Below are 22762 nucleotides of genomic sequence, written 5' to 3' on the forward strand. Positions count from 1 at the left end.
AAGCTCTTTCGCTCAGGACCAAACCCACAACCATCTTGTGCTGCTCTGCACCCACCCAGCTGCTGAACTGGGATGGGGAGAGTCAGGAGGTGATGGTCAAGCCCGGAGAAAGGTGGATGGGGAAGGTCCCGATGCAGTGCTGTGCCCTGTGCCGATCACGGCTATCTGGTGCCGGAGAAGCAAGAAGGTCCCCAAGGGGGGCTGCAAAGCCAGTACTGGGGGGCACAAGCGATGAGCTGTGGGGTCTTTTCCATGCAGTGTTGTTTAAACCAGCGCACCCTGAAAGAGGCAGAGCAGACGAATGGATCCGCTAAAGGCGGTTCACCCTCAAAACGTCACCCCGTGAGCTGCACCATGGTCTACCGGCACGCTGGCCCAGGCAGCGGGGGGGCGAGGCATCCGGACCCCGGGGAGGGCAGCGGGTGAGCCTGGCATGGTCCAGAGCCCAGGGGCCATGCAGAGCAGCGACTTTCTGGCTCCAGAGCTGAGCCTGAGCCATCACATTTAGGGAAACTTCCCGTGAATGCAGATGAAACGACAGTATCACTCGATGCTTTTAAGCCCAACCTTGTCTAATCCTATTCAGAGCCGCTCTGGGTGGGAAAGTGGCAACAACGCCGGAGGTCCCGTACCCCCGTCCCACTGCTGCTACCAGGGATGCGGCTCTGGCAGCCACGTGGGCTTCCCAGTAAAAACCAGGGCTGGGATCAGTGCTGTTTCACCCACCAGCCCTCTCCATCTTCCAAGGAAAGCAAAACCCAGCCTACTTGGCAGCCAGCCCTTTCCTTCGGAAACGAGCTGTCCCGGCTGGAGAGCTGGGAGCAACCAGCTGGATTTTTTCCAAAGAGCCCTGTCACAAAGCAACTGGCAGGAGCGTTAAGGGAAGAAATTTTCTCAGCAGCTACCGACCAAGTGGCAACGACTCAACCCTTATCGGTGCATCTCCGGCATCCGGCGTGCCCGGGGAGGAACGCAGACAGCACCCCGAAAGCTGCACCTTTCCAAAGCACCTCTTTCCCAAGCAACTCAACAGGTACTACGATCGGATACTGTAATATCGTCAGTTAAGGTTTACATGTTTTAAAAGAAAATACTGGTAACCTGATGGTACTTCTGCGTCTGTGGGATCTGGTGGGATTTATTCCAGGTTTGGCTTTTCTGACAGGATGTGGAGTTTTATTACAAAGGCACAGGTATCAAATAAAACCAGCAACATTCTTTTAATTAAATATCCCAATAAAAAAATTAACGCTCAATTTAGGCTTTACATATTCCTCCCTTATTAAGAGACTAGTTTTTGTTTTTTTCCCCTCTGGAAAGGTTTTAGTGCAGTGATTATATAGCAACAGAAAAATAAACTAAAAAAGGCACAAACTGTTTTGTGGTTTTTTTTTTTTTTCTTTCAACTTTTGCTAACACTTTATATTTGTCTATTTTACTTCGGTTAATAAATCACTGAATGCAGCAAGAAAATATTCTGCCAATTTCTGTACACTATACAAAAACCCCTACCAACAGTACATTATTTCAGCTTCAGGAGAAATGTACAGCATAGAAAGACTTTTAAAAATATAGTGCCCCATACAGAAATTTTGTTAATTAAACTCACGGTCTCTTGCTACAGTGCCCTTCACCGTCCTCATTTCCCCCCTTATTGCTGGGACACACACCGGGACCCTGCCCCTCCGGCTCCTTACAGGCTGGACCGAGCCCGAGCCCAGCACCGAGCGCGCTGCCGGGGTTGTGCCAAACGGCCCCTCCATCCCCGGCACTGGTGCCCAGTCCGCGGCCCCAGTGGGGATGGGGCGAGCCCCCCTCCCCGCTGCTCTCATCCAGCATCGCCGGGCACATCTCAGTGCCGGGAAAGCTTTCGGCTGGAGAGGAAAGGGCACTGCTCGGTACGAGCGAGACCCGGGCAGCATCCAGCACGCGTGGGTCCGTGCCGCTGCCCCCCTCCCCGTCCGCCCCACGGCTCCTCTCCTCTCCGCAAGCCCCACGCCGGCTCCCTTCTGGGGCTCTCCCGCCGATGCTTCCATTGTGTTTGCAAGCGCAAGCGTGGTTAACGCACGCTCTACCCTTTCATCGGGTTCTTCACGATAGGTGGTGGTTCCCCCCCCCGCCCCCCACACGCATAATACTTTGTAAAATAGTAACTTTTTTTTTTTCACCCAGGAACTAAATTAAAGGGGTTTTCCCTTTAAATGTACTAACAGAGCTGAACCCCTCCACCCACCCCAAATGAAGTGCAGCCAGAAATGGTTTTCTGTATACTTCTGATACCACTTTTTAAAAATTAAAACCTACCGATCTTCTTTTCCCCCCAAGACGTAATTCATGCAAAGTTGCTATTTGTTTAAATAAGTTATAAAAGTTGATATCTCAGGCTAGAAGAAGCTGTAGTCTCGGTTATTCTTTAGTTGGCAGGCACTGTACATACATACCGGGTACAGACACATGCCGAATCTGCTTTGCATTGCTTTTTGCATTGTACAATTCACAAATCTGACATCATTAAAGCAGTTAATTACCTTTGATGGAAGGCTGCAGTGAGGCCATCTACATTTATCAAACAAGCAGCTGGATAAGATAATAAGTACGCTCCCCCCCGCCACCCCGGTGCTCCCAAAAATGCTATTATCTGTCACACGTTGCTTCTCTGAAGTGGTTAGATTTGGTGCGCACATTAATGTGCAAATGTGTTGCCATAGGAACTGCAGCCTCCATTACGCCTCAATGACACCATTCAGCAAAAGCCAAAACTAAAAGTAATAACAACAACAACAAAAAAACCCCCTTAAAAATAAAATAAAAACAAACAAACGAAGAACCCCAAAAGGCAGCAAAGAGAAAGTCCAACGCACATGCGGAGTCTGGCCCAGGACTGCAGGTTACGCATGGCTACAGAACAGCGCAGGAGATATTTAGGTTTGATCTTAACTTCACACTATGGTACAATGGGGCTCAGAGTTCAGCCGGTCCGAGTCTGTGCTGGCTTAGGAAGGAGGGGGGGAATGGAGCGGAGTCGTGGTTACCGGATGCACCCAGGGTCTCTCAGACATTTGGCAGAATGAGGCACATCCAAAAAAAGTGCAACACCAGTGCCGTGGTGGCAGTGCGATGTGTTTGAGTGCGTGCACGCGCTTTCCTCTTCATGCATTGTAGCAAGCGGGTTGGGGTGGGGTGGGGGGGTTTACCCCCCACCTTTTCTTTGAAAACTATTAACCAGTAAATAACGGTAAGACGAATGCATATTCTACTTACTGGTGCATGAAATACTGAAAACTGCATTCAAGTAATATTTCCGCGCTATTATGAATGCATCACTATGTTATCTTACATTTGGAAAAGGAGAAGACTATGTACACCAGAGCAGTGGTACTATTTTGCAGTTAAGTTTCTGTGCTTTACGGAGGTACCTGGGAAGGAGAGGCCGCCGCTCCGCTCCGCTCTGCCCCGCCGGGTCGCAGGACTCCCAGCACCACCACCTACAGCATGCGAGGAAGGAACGCTCCTCGGCCAGACGATCGAGCTGCACGGAGCAAACCAAAAGATGACATGAGGGAACAAAAACTCAACCCAAAATTGGCAAATCAACAGTGACGAGAAATAGGAGGGTAATTTATTATTTTTGAAGGGGGAGGAGGAGGGAAAAAAGATAATTTTTTTTTTTTTCGTTTGGTTGGTTGGGTTATTTTATTCTTCCCGCAGCTGCAGGCGGTAGCGGTGGTAGCGGAGCTGGAAAAACATTCTCTCCAGTAAGGAGCGTGTCATCCCCGGCAGGGCGTAATGTTCGACAACACCCACGTGCTTGAACCCCAAGGACTCGTAGAGCTTGTGGGCTGCCATCTTCACGGCCGTGGTTCCCAGCACGACGGAGGAGTAGTTGTTGAGCATGGCAAACTCCAGCACTTTGCGCCCCAGGGCCTTGGCGATCCCTTTGCCACGGTAGTTGGAGTCGACGGACATGCGGCGCAGCTCCACCGTGTTGTCTTCCTCGTTGCCCCGTGCTGCCACAATTCCCACCACGTTGCCGTCCAGGACGGCGACCCAGAAGCAGGAGCCTGTGGGAGATAAAGCAGCACATGAACACATGCAGCCACCGGCCGCACCAGATGGGCAATGCAGGCAAAGCACCCATTGACAGAACACACCGATGGGAGCCGGGCTTGGGGTCAGAAATCACCTCTCTGTCACATGTGGGGACTAATGGCCTCCATAAATAAGGACCAAACTTTCTTTTCCCTTGACACTGTGAAGGGAATGTTGTTCTCCCAAGGAAAATGCACAGGAAAGTCACTACAAACCAAAACAAGATTTCTAGGGACCTAGCATTATGAAGTGCATTTGGCTGCCATCACAGTCGGGTAACGATCCTCAGCTCATGGTGGCACATGATGGGTAACTTCTGACCCGCATGCAGTCACGCTCTCCTGTCCTACCAGTAACTTCACTGCAGTGAGTCCTGGATCCCACCCAGCACAGCACAACCCATCTTTGGCTGCTTGCTGCATCCCACCTCCGGTCCCGGCGGTGGCACAGGCAGCCCCTTGTACGCTTTGCTGCCAAACTCCTCCTTTACTGGGAGTCACACTTTCCGGAGGCTCTCGTCTCCAGGTGAACAGCTCGCCGGCGGTGCAGGCAGCACATCACCGGGCTTGTCACGCAAAAGCTGCCAATGTGCTCTGGGCAGACCTGCAGTCCCCAAAGCGAGCGGGGGCAGCTGCCCGCAGGCGGGGAGCCCACGGGGGAGAAGCACAGGGTGGTGCACAAAGCATCCTCGGCGATTTGAGAGGGCAGGATCCAACACGGATGACAGTGAGGGGATGGAAAGGCTGAGCCCCTTTCCCTGGTGCTATGGCATGAGGCAGGCAGCCAGCTTGGAACAGGATGGGAGTCCCCAAGCTGGGGCATGGGGAGGTGCTGGAGCCTCCCTAGGTCTGGGAAACCTGTGCCCGCTGTGGACCAGACACCAAGCCACGGTCCCAACCTTTTTTTGGGACTCGTAAGGATGTTGCTGTTCAGGTGCAATGCAAGAGCAGCCCTGATGGCTCAGGGGTCCCAGTAGCTCCTCCTGCCACCCGCTTCTCCACCCACGAGGACCTGATATGAAAGGCTAAATAAGCGTCTGCCTGGCTTGTTTCTGACCTCTCCCCATGCACGCCTGGATATGTAAGTGCATTCTCCTCTTGTGGACTCCAGGAGCTCAGTGCAGGACTTGCCTAAGACAGCTTCAAATAGAAAATCCAAACTGGGCAGCAAGATGCTGGTAGTGAGAAACTGGGACCATGAAAGCCAGCAGAGCACCAACAGGGGAAAATGCCATATACACCCCCCAGAAAGAGCATCTCCTAGGCACAGCCACGATCAGGCTCACCCACCCCTTTTTCCCTGCAGGTTGGGGTGCTTGTGGCCAGGTCCCCCTTGCTTTGGAGCTGCCGCTCCTCCTCTGCTGGCGTGTGCCAGGTGAGAGCATCTCGCAAGCTGGAAACATGGTGCTCAAGCAACTCGGGTCAAAACCATGTAGAGTTTCAGCGAGCAAAACCAGCCCATCCTTAATTGCACCCTGGTACCGGTCAGCAGGCACACTGCTCCAGGAACAAGGATGCGGCTTAACGAACAGGCTGTGCTTTTGGGGGTGCAGGGGGGTCAGCACTGCTGCTCTGCCATGGGGCCGAAGGCTCGGTAGGGCAAATGCTGCATTCAAGAGGTCAAAGCAAAAACCATTCTAATTAAAGTCCAGCAGCCTGAAGGGCACCCAGCTGGGCTCGGCGCAAGTGCCCCAAGGTCCCAAGCACTCCAACCACAGCCTCAGTTATGAAGCTTAAATAAAACTGGACCACTCTGGAGAGAGGCACCGATACCATCCCATCCCACTGCTTGTACTGGGCAACAAACATTAAACCCGATGCAGTTAGAAACTGCTGTAACTCTGGAATATTACAGCATTGCTTGGCCCCACCAGCAACAGGACTTAAAAAAAAAAGAACCAAAACAAACAAAAATACCAACCACAAATGAAATTCAAGTAATTAATTACTCAGGTCTTAACTAAAGATCTTTACAGAAAGTCCTGGTGAAGGAAAAGTGTCTTCAATTGAACTGAAAAGACCCATGTTGTCAGCACAGGGCAACTGTGACCTTATCTTGGATATTGCTTAATTAACACCTAGGAAAGCCACTATTCAATTACGGCAGCTAACGAGGGGCACTGACAGGTCTCTCACCAAGAAGGAAAGCACTGACTTTCAGTGCTCAGGAGGAACATGGCTTCATCCAGAGGAAGCGGACCCCATCACAGGAGAAACCCCTGACACGCTATGACCTGCCGCAGGCGGTGGCCTTCTTCCCCAGTGCTAAGCAGGAGAAAACCCGACTTGGGCAGCAGCTTCATCTTTAGCATCAACCCTGCCAACCGCCTCAACCCAAACACATGGCACATCTCCGTAAGGACTGGCGTTAAACAGCCCAGGTGGGTGCTCAGGGGTGCACAGCACTGCTCCCCCTGCAAAATGGGGGAGTGGGGGGGGAACTGAAAGAGGCAGCTCAGAGTCCTTCATTACCGGAGGAGAGCAAATCACGGGGCGGCGGGAGGTGCATCCCTGGCTGCTGCCTGCGAGACAAATGCACCTTGTGACTCAGCGAAGCCGTCAGAAAAAGATGTCCGAGGTCTTCCGTGCTTCCCCACGGCACGGCCCAGCTGCTGAGGAAAAGCCGGGCAGGGGGGCCCGGGCAGGGAACCGGCCCAGGTCTAACCCAGCATACCGGGCTCGTCCCCACCTTCAGAGCGATGCGCAGCTCCAGCGATGCTCACTTTTGTTCCCACTGCAAGTCATTACGCTGTCGCTATCTAGGTCAACAGCTAATTTTTAAAACACCGGGACCCATCCTGACCCATTTATCATGAGCAGTTAAGATGTCTCTCCTCTGCTGCCGCATTGACAGTGCAGCTCGCTCCCTTGCATTCACCCGGATCTCAAAACGTAATTTATTCAGACACGACCCCAGACGAAGACCTAGAAGCACTGAATCCCAGCAGCCACCTTCCCTCCGAATACAAATCGCAGGGCTGAAAGCTGGCGGCTCTCCGCTCCGCAGCGCTGTTTTTAAACCGCTCATCACATGGTGGCTCTGCTCAGCGCACCCCCCCAGCCCATCCATCATGCCTCCGGCCACACGGCAAGCACACCACGAAAACAGGGCCGCGGTGATCCTCGCCCCTACACGCACAGCCACCAATTTCAGCTCCTGCGGTGTAGTCCAAAAAGGGGGTTCATGAGTCCCCCCATGTTTGGGGGACCAGAGGTGGGATGCTCCCCTGGGGGTACATGGTACCATCCCCAGCACCCACCCGGTCCTGAGGCAGCCCCAAAAAGTGCCACAAAGCAGCCATCAGCCTGTGCCCACCGAGCCACGGCCGGTGGCACAGCCACCGCATCCCTCTCATCCAGCCCTATGCCCAGGAACTCCTCCTGGAGCTGCTGCTTCGGCGAGTCTGTCTCATTTTCCTCAAACCAGAGATACCAGCCTAGGTTCCTCTCTGCCCACAGTTATGCGATTGCTTCCCGCTTTTATTCCTGATTTTCCCTTCTCAGCAAGCACCTCTCCTCTGTGCCCACCAAGCCCAAGAGGCTGCTAAAGCTCACTCAGCAACACTTCCTACATTTGTGAAACAGCACGTTTCTAGTATTTTTGGGTCTTCTGCCTATTTAAAACCCAACTCTGCCTGCCACGGCAGGAGCCCACAAGGCCCTTCACACCCCCAGCCCCCTCTGACTGCCCTCCAGGATGGATGCCGTACCCTCACACCCATCCATCCCGGTGGGTCTGCCACGGTTGCAAGCAGCATGATGGCAAATCTGCACTCCTTGTTAGTTTTTACTTACAACTTTAAAGCTTAATTATAATGATTTTGAGTTCAACGTGAAAAGAAATAGTATCTGGCACATCTCCCAGTGTGTGTTGTGCACGCAACGCTTATAATTAGCAGCAGACAGGACACATCTGCTCAAACAATGCAAGTTGTATTCGGCTCTTGTTTACACCAGTGCCATCACTCCCCAAGACTGTTACCCGGCTGCCCACCTTGCGTCTGCTCTGAGGATCACTAGTGGCCAGATCCTTCAGCCTGCTAAAGACACCTCAAATTTCCAAAGGTGGCTACAAGCCCAGGAGCAGCTTTCAACCGTGGCATTGTCAAATCCCTCCTCCAGGGACCTGCATCCCATTCAGATGGGAATTTGCTACCAAAAGCTGTTTTGGGGTCCCACCATGTACTGCTGACCTTGGGCTGAGACCTCCTCTCCTCTGGGCAAACCCTCCAGTTTCAGAGCAGGAAACCTGAAGATCTTCAGTTTGCTTTTTACCTAAACTTAACATGTTTTCAGCAATCCTACCCAGCTGCGGTTCCTCACCATATCCACTCTTTCAGCAGCACTTACTCTGGAGCAAGGTGAAAGCACCCTGGGAAAACCACCCCACATTGCCACCCCCCCAGCGCTGGGGGGGTCTCTTCCCCATCTTTTCCAGACCGAGGGGATTGACTCGGAGCCTATCTTGTTTTCACACTTTTTCATACCTAGGATGAAATAAAATTAACTTCACCTCACCTGTCAGTAATGAGCAACAGCCTTGTTTGCAGTGCTATTAATAGCAGGAGCTGATGTTTTACTCTCTCACGCAGCTATCTGAAAATAATCACTGCTGCAAAGATAAACACAAACCCTGATGGCTACAACTCTCCCTGCCCTTCAGATACTCATCTTGTGGCAGCATCTGCGTCTCTGCCTTTGCTGTCACCTGCCTCCATCATCTGGGGTCCCACTGTCAACTCATCACTACAGTCATCCAAGGCCCTTCCAGCTCACTCCAAGGTCTGTTCTTCCTTGATGTCTTGCATTTAACTACAACTGCCCCGTGAACACCACTCCGGAGTACTAGAGGTACCTACTGGATGCATTAGCTGTTTCCACCCAAACACCAAGCCTCTTTGCAGGACTGTCCCTTGCCTCCTGATCCTACCTGGCCCCTCCAGGCTGCCAACAGGCGAAGGTGATGAGAAGCAGCCATGGAAAGCCCACCACCACCTTGCTTAGCTCTCTCCACTCCCCCAGCCCGCTGCCTCACCACACAGAGTCTCCACTTCAGGAACTCACAGGCGAAAGCTGTAATAAGGGAAGAAATTTTTTATGATAAGAGCAGTGAGACACTGGCACAGGTTGCCCAGAGAAGTTATGGATGCCCCCTCCCTGGAAGTGTTCAAGGCCAGGTTGGATGGGGCTTTGAGCAACCTGGTCTAGTGGAAGGTGTCCCTGCCCATGGCAGGGGGTTGGACTAGATGATCTTTAAAGGTCTCTTCCAACCCAAATTATTCTATGAAAAAACAAAAAAAACCAAACCCAAAACTTGGCATGCATGCATCTATGAAAAAGGCACAAAATGGCTGTGATGACCATAACAAGGAAGATGATTTTGGGTTGTTCATGCTTCACAGCAAGGTCAGCCGTGGTTCCTCACCTGATGGCACTTAGGGCCTGAAAGCACACACAATGGCAGTGCCTTTCCGCTCTAAATTTAAGGATGATTCCTAGCTACTGAGGACCAAAAGAGAGCGTTCTTCTAATCCGCCCACCCCTCTCCTGCAGCGCAGGCTGCCCTCAGGCTCCACGCACCGCTGCTGGCCTCAGGCCCCGAGGACTTCCCCAGAGCGGTGGCACCGCGCTGGCTGCCTACCCTCCACCTAAAGCACCCACTGCTCCTGCCCAAGGAGGGCATGCCCTGCGATCCCCCAGCTGTGCTTGCAAGCCTCCTCCCCGCTCTCCTCCACCATCAGGAGCTGCACAGCTCTCCCCCACACAGCCAACGAGGATGGTGGGTGAAAATAAATTCGTTTATTTTTGCCGCAAATTCTTCTACACCCTTTGGTGAATAAAAGGCCGGTGGGTGGATGGGTGGAAAGACTGGAGCCAAAAGCAATAGCAGAGAGTACTGCTAGAAGAGAGGGGGAAAATGAGACATCAGCCTTCCCCACCACCATGAGTCCTACGCGATTGACTATAGCAGGTTCTCACAGCTAAGTCCCTCAGCGCTCAAGGACCACTACCCCGAAAACCAGAATCTAACAGCAGTGTGTTGCTCTCAAAAAGCAAAGCTCTGTCTGCCAGGTACTTTTAAAATCCATTGTTTTCTAGTAAAATCTAGTATTTCCACAGGAGCAAGCAAAGCTCTGTCGCCCCAAAACATCCTGAACATGCACTTGGGTCCTCCCCGGTGCCAGCACCCAGCCACGGAGGGGTGAGGGGCCGAGCCAGGTAGAACCTGTTCCTGCTTTGCGCAGGGCTGGAGAGAGGACAGAGCAGCTCCTGTGGCCACCGCCAGCTGCTGGTGCTCATTTTGCGACGGTGGGGTTCACACCTGCAGGAAGGAGTTTTCCTTGGAAGGTCAGCTTAGGGCAAGTATGGAAACCTTGCCCAGAGGCAGGCCAGTCTTTTCCCTCTTTCTTCAAGGGTGGCACTGCTATCCCCGCAGCCAAGCTCTTATTAACTCTTTGAGGGTTATTCGGGGAACATAATTTCCAGACAGACACGGAACTTCTCAAGGCAATGTCCCTTCAAGCACAGACTGTGATTTTCAGTTCATGTCACAGTGATGCAAATGTGAGCAATTCTCCTCCTGGCTCAGAGCTGTCCTGGGTGACATCCTCAGAGCATCATCCAGATGAGGGGACCAGCAGAGCCACTCAGCAGCTCCCACCACCACTGCTGGGAACCCGCCAGGCGAACGCCAGCTCCTCTGCATGCTTACAGCAGAGCCAGGGAAGCATCCGAGGACTGGCCACCATGAGAAAAGGAAGCTGATATTAAGAGAAACTCTGGCCAGACCGCCCAAAATGAAAAATTAGGAACCTCCACCCCTGGCAGAGGTGTGATGTGCAGGTGTGAGCTCTGGGAGGGGACGGGGGCTGCCCACAGGCTCGGTGCGTGTCTTCAGGGCTTTGCTGGGAGAAGCAGCATCCTGCACAGGGCAAACATCCCTCTCTATCCTAGGTTTTTCCCCAGGCTGCTACAAAGGGGCAAAAGGGGGGGAAAAAAGCCACCACCGCAAACCAACCCAAAAAACCAAAAATCATCCCTGCGCTTCCCACAGGACAGAACTTGCAATTGCCTGTGTCCCTTGCCTTTAATATACCTACATAAAAGCTTGCCAAAAGTGACAGGCTTACTAATCCTAGAGATCCGAATGCCCCCAAACTCCTCCCTGCTGATGTACTGCGGCACAGCCCGGTGCAACACCAATGCACAGAAATACCGGGACAGAGGAAACGCAACACAGAGTTACATCATGAAGCTTTAAATATTTGCCCTTGTAGTCACTTGTTCATCCTCCTGTGCCATCTTCTGGTGTGATTTTGGCCAGAGCGGCAGCCCCTTCTGCCAAGCAGGGGTGGTCTGAGCAAGGCATTACAGAGGGAACCAGGGGGTGTCTTGCACTGGACACAGTGCTGTGCAGTTATTACTTATTTATAGATAACCCGTTAAAAAGCCCCGAAGTTCAGTGTCTCGCCTCTCCTCCTGTCAGCACTATTTATACACATCGCTTTAAGCGAGACAGGCCATGCGCAGCAGCAAGCGGACAGAGTCCCCAGCCCAAAGCTGGCTGTGCCACGGCCGTGTATTGCTGATGCCATTTAAATCCCTGCCCTTTTACCCTGTCTGGGTTTTGAAGAGGGACCAAAGGAGCTCAGCACTTGAGGCAACTCTCCCTCCTCCTTCCCCTCCGTCCTCGGTGAAATGCAGGGCAGACCAGCCAAGTTACATCAACGTCAAGGGAGAAACGATGCTCTTCTGGGGAGAGTGCGGCTGCCGTGATGTGAATGCTGCTGGCGGGAGGAGTTTGGGGCACAGACATGACACATCGGCTGCCGCCCGGCCACAGACACAGGCGGCTTGGGCACAGGGACTAACCAAGGACAGGCAACAGCTGTACCTGCTTCTGACTGCAACTGCTCAGCTAGCCAGGATGGGGAGGGATTTATTTCTGTGTTTATGAGGCACATCATTATCCTATTATCTCTTCTTACCTCCATCTTTCCCGTGTCTTGAGTTTCTCTCCCTTCCACCTTTCTAGTTCCCCTTGGCTTCAAGCAGGGCTGCGTAACAGCTCCCACGACTTCTGCTAATAACTCTACACTTGACTTCAGTTAAAAGGCATTCCTGGAGGGCTCCTACAAAATAATGGCATTTCAGAGTAGTTTATGGCCACGGAAACCGGGTGTGATGTGAGAGACCCCAACTCTGACACTCCTGACACCCACGAGCATTCCTCTACACCAGACAAGGCCCAGGCGTGAGGGAACAGAAAAATGGCAGGGACTCACAAGAATTATTCATGCATGAAATTAGAAATGCTGTGGGACCCCTTCCTTCCCATAAATAACTCCACATAACCTACCACCGCAGGATTCATTGCCCCGTTGTAAATAATTGCCTGCTGGAAGAGCACAGGGCAGCACATCTATACGCCGGGGGTGGGTGACACCCCTTGATTCATGGGGCATCTGGGCAGCAGGCAATGACATCACCTGCACGGCATGAAAAGAGGTGGATGATTCGGTCCCAAACAACAGCTCAGCTACTTCTCCATCTACCTTCTTTTCCACCTTTGCTACGTTTCACCTTTGTTGTTGTTACCGAGGGCTGAAGCTACTTCCAACCATCTCTAAGGTCAGGCAAAGCCTCCAGAGCAGCAATCGGCAGGGGATCGGTGGGATGACAGTGACATCCAGCATTCAGTCTGCAACATGGCCACAGCTCGGTTCCATACACATTCACTACCAGAAACACCGTAATCACAACCCACAACAGCAATGGGTCTCAAACCGCCCCAGGAGACAGGAATTCAGAGGTGGCCTCTGCAGCTGATAAGCCAGAGCATAAAATGAAACATGGGGGGCAATGGGGTTTTGGACCGCAGGCAACAGCTGGCCTGAACATCTGTGCAAACCTGAAAGCATATTTGGATTCAGACTGGTATATGCCGTAACGTGCCACCGCTGATAAACCTGGAGCAGCAGCACATGCTGCACAGGTGACGGTCCCACCAGGAGGTTTTGCTGCAGTCCAGCTTTACCTTCACCTGGGGATGGAAAGGGTGATGGGGTTGCAATTTAGAGTAACAGTACGAGAACTGACTTTTATCAATGCCTGCTCCATGCTTCCTGATGGGAGCTGGTCCATCCTCAAAAGCACCCAGCTACTTTATCATAGGTATTCCATTTGGGCCTGTCAAAGCCCCTGGAAAACCCCAAGATGTTGACAGCTAGCTGTAGTTTACTTCCACTCTAATATTTTGGCTGGAGAAAAGAAAAACATATTCTGCAGCAAACAGACTTCAGGAAGTGGCCAGGTTTGGTCCTAACAGCATCTCCTGCTGCCACTGCTGGGGATGTAACCCAGCAGGCATTTCTAATCTTGTTAAAACCTTTGCTTTAAACCTCACCCTGTTCCTCTGAAACACCTAAATGACAGCTCCTACTCATGCACCTTACTCCTTTAAAGCTTCAGGAGGACCCAACCTGGACATCTGGATCAACGCAAGCTGTTAGTGGCCATACCCCATGTCAGTGCTTCACGGGCTGCTTTTTCAAACAGGCTTCAGTCCTGTGGGGCCCAGAGTGTCACCACGTGTGACAGCACTGGGGGAGCTCAGCAAAGCCCCGGGAAGTGCTCGGCACATGTCAGGAATAGGCTTTTGATGAGACAGCTAGAAAGCCAGGCAATGCTGCAGACAGGGTAAAGACAGCCCTTCCAGCACATTTCAGAGGGTGCTATATTAAGAAGTGCAACAGCAGGACTTTAAAATCTTGTATCCGGCTCTTTTTGCTGGCCATGATGCACCTTGAAAAGCAAAGACTGTAATAAAGCCGACGTATAACAACTGTTCAAGAAAAAGCTGCAGAGGCAGTTATGGGGGATTAGAAGTACCCTGGTTATCAGGGCATATTTAGCCTGCTCCATCGCTCTGCTCTCTGCTATTGAAAAGAAGGACACGCTACAGAAAAAGGGGAGACAAAACCACCGATGTAGTGATTGGGGTCTACCTGCTGGGTCATCAAGAGAAAGCACAGTTTGAGAAACCAGGCATTGTCTGTGGTTTTTGCATGTGAGCAGTTGTTATCGATAAGCAAAGAATTAAATAGCTTAAAGGAGCGGATAAAGACTAGAATGTGTGATTTTGGCCTGGCATTGTCCTCAGGGCTAACTGGATGATGAGTCCCAGCTCAATGGAGCTGGCTCAGCAGAACAGACTGGTCTGCACAAATGGACAAAACCAGAAAAAAGTATTTAAAATACTTTCAGAGTAGATATTCCCTATGCATCCAAAATCTGCACTAAGCCTATCAACTGCAGAGTCAGACCTTAAGTAAACCAACGCTTTAGGATTTAGACTGGTTTTTAGTTAGAATTTTAAAGGAAAAAAGAAATCAAGCCAGCTTCGCTAGCCTGCATCCTCCCAGCAACTGCTCCAAAAGACTGACATGACAATTAGCCCCCCATGAGTTAAATTAGTTTACAAGATTAAATGTGTTGCTGTTGTGTTTTAAGCCAGCTCCTTCACAGGACATTGTTAAGGCTCGGTCTCCATCTTCTACATCAATCTTTCACTATATGGCTTTACTGCTTTCAGAAAGGTACTGAATTTACATTACAGCACTTTCCACTTCCAAATACTGGAAAAAAAATGGAAAATCTACAATTATTGGATGGTTTAGAATTCATTATTTGCTGAATGACTTTTACTTCATATGCATTAACTGTAAAAAGGCACTGAGCAATAATCATCAAATGACGTCCTTTTAGCCTAGCAGTTGGCCTAGCCATAAATCATACAAGGAAAACGAATAGAATCCATCTTATTTTCACCATCCATCATTACTCCTCCAGTCTAAATTTAGCCAAAACTCCCTTTAGTTCAACAGAAGTGCCTGTATCTACACAGGTATTGCGCCAAGTGCTTCACAGCAAAGAGAAACTAATGTTACATTTATTTAAGGTTAAATAACAAATGCAATTCTGAGCTCTACAAGGACTTCCAAGGAGTTTTATGCTGCTCTAACCAAGGTCAACAACTTTTAAGGTGAGTCACCCTCCAGGACAGCCCCTCTTCTGCAAATGACCACAGCAAAAGCCTACACAGCTCAGTGCAAACAACTACTTTTAGCCAGGAATAAGGTAGGCAAGATGAATGATGACACCAAGCTGTGTGGTGCAGTTGACACACTGGAGGGAAGGGATGCCATCCAGAGGGACCTTCACAGGCTTGAGAGGTGGGCCCATACAAAAACTCATGAAGTTCAACAAGGCCAAGTGCAAGGTCCTGCACACGGGTTGGGGCAATCCCAAGCACAAAGACAGGCTGGGCGATGAGTGGATTGAGAGCAGCCCTGTGGAGAAGGACTTGGGGGTGTTGGGTGACAAGAAGCTCACCACGACCTGGCAATGTGTGCTTGCAGCCCAGAAAGCCAACCGTATCCTGGGCTGCATCAAAAGAAGCGTGACCAGCAGGTCGAGGGAGGTGATTCTGCCCCTCTACTCTCGTGAGACCCCACCTGAGTACTGTGTCCAGCTCTGGGGCCCCCAACATGAGAAGGACATGGAACTGTTGGAGCGAGTCCAGAGGAGGGCCACAAAGATGATCAGAGGGCTGGAGCACCTCTCCTGTGAAGACAGGCTGAGAGAGTTGGGGTTGTTCAGCCTGCACAAGAGAAGGCTCCAGGGAGACCTTATAGCAGCCTTCCAGTACCTAAAGGGGGCCTACAGGAAAGCTGGAGAGGGACTTTTTACAAGGGCATGTAGTGATAGGACAAGGGGTAACGGCTTTAAACTGAAAGAGGGTAGATTTAGATTAGATATAAGGAAGGTAATCTTTACTGGGAGGGTGGTGAGACACTGGAACAGGCTGCCCAGAGAAGTTGTGGATGCCCCCTCCCTGGAAGTGTTCAAGGCCAGGTTGGATGGGGCTTTGAGCAACCTGGTCTAGTGGAAGGTGTCCCTGCCCATGGCAGGGGGTTGGACTAGATGATCTTTAAAGGTCTCTTCCAACCCAAACCATTCTAGGATTTTATGAATTGCTCCCAAGATGTAGGTTCAAACTTAAGGTATGGTATAATGATGTGTTAGGACAGAATAACCCATCTATGCATGCAAGCTCTTTAAATCAGAATCTAAAACAAGGCTGAGAGGTGCCTCCCCTACCTTACAGCGAGATCACCTACCTATAGTGAAAAGGGAGGGACGAAAAACATTTGTGTATTTAAAACAGGACAGACAAAAAGACCCAAACCAAAACACACCCCAAACCAGAACTACATTGCTTACATTACTTGTGGACGCATCAAGGATGGCAGAGCTGGGAATAGGTCACCCTAGCAGGTAACCGACTGCATTTTACAGCATATAATCCCAACGCATGGGATGGTGTTCCCCAAGTGCTGGTGCAAATGCTGACTGGTTCTGCAAACACACCCAAATCTATGTCTGTTAAGTCAGAGAAGTGACAGAAAGGGGCAACAGCACAACATTCAGTTGTAAGTCATGTAAAGGATGCATACATTCAGCCAAAACACACTGTATGGCATGTTTCAGTAGTTCTGAACATGGGCTGTTTTTCCCCTCTTAGCACATTCCTGCTGCCCTCAAAAGCCTCTGAATGAGGACTTCACTACCACAGCAGCTGATGAGCAATAATGACGAGTAGCAGTTAGCAATATTTATGGTGCAGAAACGCTGACCAGAAAAGTCTGAGACCCCAGGGCAGCTCCTCTGCTTTCCTTCCTGGGGCATACCAGGAACTGGCAGACAGGGATGGCATTTCACCAAATGGTGCATGGCAAAGAGAAGCTACCATGATATTCTACTAATATTAATGATAAATCAGACTCGCTGCACTCAAAGCCTTTCTTTCTGCAGATGACTTGAGTTTCACAAGAATCCTACCTTGTTGCTAACACAATGAATCAAACCTCCCCGACCTTTAACTTTCCATTGTATTAATAATCTACAGGAGTGAAACAGCAGTCACAAGGAGTTACATTTTCTCTGAAACCACAGTGAAGAATTCATTACTCAACGCAGAGGAAAGCATCAGAAAAAAAGAAAAGGTTTAGGGCACAGATTTGGTACAAACTACAGGCTGAAGTCAGATGGTACAAGCCTGATCTCCTTGAGCCTATTGCAAGCAATAAATATTTCTTCCTATTTCTAGCACAGCAGCTTGAAATGGTGCTGCGCACACACACCCTTCCCAGAGCTCAGGCATCCAACAAGGACGCCAGTTATAATCAGTTGGGACCAACCCACCCCATCATATCACAGCACATGAACAGTTACCATCTGCCACACCAAGATGAGCCCCCCAAATCCATTGCAATGGACTGGGAAGAGCTCAAGAGGTGAGGAGTGAGGGTGGCACTGAAGCACAGCTCACTAACTGTCCTCCCCAGCCGCTTGCCAAGGGTGCTCCTTTGGGCACTTCTCACCGGGACCAATCCTGTCTGACCTGTTAGTATGAGCCTCCCAACCAATGGGTCAAACCTAGTCCCCTAACCTCTGCGTAAGGAATAGATGACTAAATAACAGGGGAACTGAAATGATAATAAAGCTGGTTAGGAAAATCAGGCTCGGGTCAACCAACCAAACCCACAGCCTCTCTGCCCTGTTGCCATCAAGGCGGCACAGTGTCTGCAAAGACGCTCATCCTGGCATGGAAGATGATGGGGAAAAAAAAGCAATTTCCACCTGCAGCATGCCAAGAAACAAGGCCTTTCCCTTGGAAACGTGGTCTGCCATGCACTTCTGACATCCACGACTAGAGGTAGTGACAGGACTAATGCTTCAGTTTGTAGCAAATGCAACTCCTGACCCATATAAATAAATGAATAAATAACTAGCAAACCTCTCTGGAAGCAAACCTTCCAAGTATTCCCAAAGTGCTTTTAACACCATCACTCTTCAAACACTGGAGATCTTCCTCCAGCAATGACTCTTACCCTACAACGTACCAACCAGCCCATCTTCTTCTGGAAGAGCAGGGAAGGAGGCACTCACCCCACCACACGGGACCAGACCCCGAGGCGTTTTGCTGTGCTGCTGTGGGGCTGAACCTAACCCATTGAGAGCTGCAGGCACCTCCTGGTGTTTGCACCTTCCCACACCTCCAACCCAACCCTCAACCAGTGGGTGGTGACTCTGGTGGTCAGGTAGAGTCAGCAGATGGGGTACCGCTGCGTTCCCATCCCGCTGTACTTGTAAAGCCTGGCTGCAGGAGATGCTGAGCCCCTCCTGAGAGGGTGTCTGGGGGTCCTCAGCCCTTCCGAGGCAACTGAGCCATTGTGACAGCCAGGACTCCCAGGGACACTACTGCCAGCCAGGACTCCCAGGGACACTACTGCAATGGGCACCCTCTCCTTGAAAATAAACACAGGCTTTCTTCCAGCAGGAGAAGCCTGTGAAGGCAACCTACTGCCCTTCAGGAACCACTTCCCCATGGCCATCTCACTGCTGGCTCCCACTGTAGATTAACACCTTTCTTGCCTGCAGCCCTCTTACTTTTTTAGATTTACTGTAAATATTTACTCCCTGGAGGGCCACTATATTTATACCTAACTCAGCCAAACTAAGCCCCGGAGTAAGGTTGCTCTGGTGTGTCCCACCTCTGTATGCTAATGTAAAGGGCTCCCCCCACCCACTCTGCTGGAGTCCTACAGAGCAAAGAGGGCAAACGTTGGGTCAAGACTTCACTTCCTTCTGTCAAGTAAGTAATGAAACTGGAAGTCCTCTACAAAGCCTCAGTATTGTCTCCTTCCACCCACCACGCTGCAGATCACAGCAAAACCTCCCGAGAAGTGCAAGCCGCCATCACCACACATCAATTTTTAACTCTCAGCAAACCAGTGGCAATGCCCCATGTAAAGCCAAAGCACTGCCATGATGCAGAAAAACACACACCTGGGTGCTCACTGTTGTTAAAACCAACGTGTTTCTACATCCCTCTTCCAGTACATCAAGGCCAATGCGCCTTGGGTGTAATTCTACTGAACTCCACTACTGCAGACTGAAACGAGCACATTTATTTAATGTGGCAGCGTAAGAAAATTCTACATCCATAAATACATGAACATCTGTCGGGCTGGGCAAAGACAATGGACCTGTTGTGGATGATGCATTAACAGAAAATGAAAATTACATGTGTAAATCTCTACATCTCTAAAATTAAAAAAGAAAAAAAGCCCTTTGCCACATATTCAGACTACTACGCCAGACCAATCAGGCCAAAACGTCCCTACAAAAGCCTAATCCGGTTATTCCCAGATCTTCTGTGATGACCATCTATCACCACCTTACACCCCACATCCACGTGAGTGGGGTTCCTTTGAGCCCCAGCCTCAATATGAGTCACGAGAACTGGGGATTTGAAAGAGATTTGCAAAATAAATCAGTGGAGTGAGTAGGTAACGGGCCACGTCTCACTCTGTTGGGGAGACACGTGGGAAATGAAGGGCAGTCTGCTCAGGGCTAGTGAAAGCAGATATGTTCATGCCGTGTGCCATCAGCCTGTGGTGCACTCATTCACCAAGTATCTGCGGAAAGGGTATCAACTTATAAATATGAACAGCACCTACAGCAACCAGAGCCAGGACAGATACAAATCCACACAAATCCACACAAACCCCTGGGTAGAAATGCAGTATTTTGAGGATCCATTGGATTTTCCCAACTAGAAAGTCAACACTGAATAACACTAAACCCCCATACCTGATGTAAGACAGGGCAGAAGGAATATAACTAAGAGCAGGTTTACACCTGCAACAACTCCTCCTTCTGATGTACCAGTTTTCCCTAAAACATCATAAATTCGTCTTGCAGGCAGCTGACAGCATACACAGAGCAAACTCAAAGTTTACTCCATCATTACATTTGCCATTTATGTCACAGGTCTCCTGTAAATATCAAAAGAGCACTTGGACCTGTACTGAAGGATGCCCCTCAGCATATGCTCAACTCCCAACAAGAGACAAGGGATTTAAGCCCATGATTAAGTTAAAGCAAATGCTCCACTGAATCTTTAAGCCAAACTGTACCAGAGTTCATTCTCAGTGGATGGGGGGGTGTGTGTGGAGGGGTTTTTTAGAATTTCACTGAAATCCTCTTTAGCTGTTTTGAGTTATCCATGAAAAATGTTCCCACTTCTCAAGAATCCTTGCAGATGCTTTGATGCTTTTCAGACTACTGATGGCTCAAAAAAAGCCCCGTAAAACCTGATGATGGCTTACTCCCAAATGAAAATCGCTGCCCGAGAGGCACAGCTTGATGTTATCCTCTGAACATTTGCAGGTTCTGAAATCACACTAGACGTATATTTTCATAGCCATTAAGTGAATCTAATTGACTTTACAGGCAGCAAAAGCTTGAAAAGGCATTTTACAAATACCCCTTTTAAACAGTTTGGATTTTTAGAATATCTCTCATTAGCATCCCTTTTGTACAGTAACTTCACCCCGCCCCCTGCTCGCTTTCTCTCTTTTTTAACAAATCCCACCACTAACAATGTAATTCCAATAACGAGGACTTTACCAAGACACTCACTGCTGTTAAGCGGACAGCAGCCGGGTATCTGCCATGCTTTTATTGCTCTGTCTCTAACTAACCATCATCTAAAATTGCTTAGCACTTACAAATGGCAGGTGCTCCAAACCAGGCTATTTTCAAAACCTTCTCTTTGCAGTTCTACTATTTAGCATTATTTTAAATTGAAAGACTACAGATTTAGGTCTTCCCTGGATTCCCACTAGAAGTGTTACACAGTGTTTCTGATGCTGTTATCTAGTTCCAGGGAAGATGAACAGATTTGGCACCTCCAAAAAAAGAACAAAAAGCCCTGATCTCAGCAAATGAAATGGATTTTTTCCTGTACTCTGGCTGCAATAATGATTTTATATATCCTATTAAAACAGGAAGAATGGGGTTTATAGGAAAAATCATAGCAAAAAGATCAACAGGCCATGCCCAGATTCATCTGGGAGTGATGTGGGTCAGATGCTCTAAAGAAGGTGTAAGAACTCCTGTTGTTGGCAGTTCATTTGCCTTTAGGCAAAATGTTCTCTCCCCACCATCGGTGACACGTGGGTTTGTGCACTGACGCACTCTGTTTTCAGCTTAGCAGACACAATATCCTCGTGCTGCTGACTTCCATGTATTTTCTCATCTTTGTTATTCTGAGTATTCTACAAAAAAAAACCCAAAACCAACTTGCATTCACCATGCAAAATATCTGAACAACAAACTAAGAAGGAGAAGAATGCACTTATAGAATGAAATTAAGCAAAGGGATATAAATTTAAAAGCGTAATGGAAGGAAGGGGAAGATCAGATACAAAGATGGATGCTGGGTGTGAGACCATCGCTGTCGGGAAATGCCATAAGTGATGAATGAAGCAAGAACCAGACCAGAAAAACCCACCAGAGAATTCAACACAGGGATGGACAAGAGAGCCGAGCAGAATTCAAGGGATAAAAAATGCAAATATTGCAGTTTGACACAAGACTGGAAAAGTGGGATATAGAACTGCTGTGGCAGGGGAAGGAAGAGGGGGAAAAAATGGAAAAAAATAATTCCAGGAACCACTATTGGCTCCCAATAGTAGATGTTATTATCTGATAGCTGTTGAAATTAGAGCTGTATGCGAGGTGCACTGAGGAGCCATTCATGGCCGGACAGCTGGTCCATCACCCCCCATTTCAATTAGCAGCGTTAGCACAGAGACCAAGAGCTGCAACTGTAAAAAGCAAATAAACTTGCATCTCCGATGCCGGTTTCCAAGTCGGGATTCAAGCACATTGGCAAGAGAGAGTGGGAGCAGCTTGTATAGCAATTACTGGTGATCGAGGATAAATCTAGGCAAGTAGCTTACTTAAAAATGCAGTTTTTGTCAATTCAAAACAATTTACACGTTTGTCCTGAATTCACCAAAGATCTTCAGCTGGGAAAGAAAAGGCAGAGGAAAGCCAGGCTGGCACTAATCCTGCGCACAGCTCATCCCCCAGCGCCGCTGGCCGAGACACCTGCGCACAGCTCGTCCTCCCCGGGATCGCAGGGGATGTCCTGGCTGCCGGACTTTGGAGATGGTCCCCCTCGACACCACCTCTTCAACTACTACACTGGTATGAAATGCCTAAATACGTAATTTAAACACGGCCTGGGATTGAGGCAATCCCAGCGCTGGCTCAGTGTAGATTTAATAGTATCATGCAAAGTACAGAGGGACCTGCCTTGGAGGTAACAAACATTAACTGTATCATGGCTCTACTATAATCAGTATTTTTTAAATATATACTTGGGTCTGACCTTTGCTTCTTAAGGAAGCCTGTAACAGAACCAACAATTTTGTTTCAGGCTGAAAGTAGCATTACATTCATCACTAAACACAAATTTTTGCTTCTTCATAGTGAAAAAATAGAGAGGGAGTAGTAAATCAGCTTAATTTGGATCAAAACTATCCTCCCTTTTATTTTCTAGTTCCTGAACTGAAAAATCATTTTCTCATAAAAACCTCTGGTTTTCAGTTTTGCCACTTGGATAAACCCTAGAAGCAGCACATGAATTTTAAGTGACAAATATTACTTGCAAGGTATCATTTCAAACAGTACACGCTAACGTGTGACTAATGCATTGCATTTTTTTCTATTAGCATTTACACTGTTGCAAATCC

At 49.4% G+C, this 22762-nt stretch overlaps 1 protein-coding gene across 1 annotated transcript in view; it reads right to left on the reverse strand.

The window, feature by feature from the left end:
* Window positions 1-1108: 1108 nt before the first annotated feature.
* NAT8L (N-acetyltransferase 8 like) overlaps window positions 1109-22762 on the reverse strand; it is a 32647-nt gene continuing 10993 nt past the window's right edge. Inside the window, exon 3 of the mRNA XM_069795295.1 lies at window positions 1109-4061. Within this exon, the coding sequence (XP_069651396.1) occupies window positions 3694-4061 (368 nt within the window). The 3' untranslated portion in view covers window positions 1109-3693. The remainder of the gene's footprint in view (window positions 4062-22762) is intronic.

The sequence above is a fragment of the Haliaeetus albicilla genome, chromosome 1 (assembly GCF_947461875.1).
Source record: "Haliaeetus albicilla chromosome 1, bHalAlb1.1, whole genome shotgun sequence".
Taxonomy (NCBI): domain Eukaryota; kingdom Metazoa; phylum Chordata; class Aves; order Accipitriformes; family Accipitridae; genus Haliaeetus; species Haliaeetus albicilla.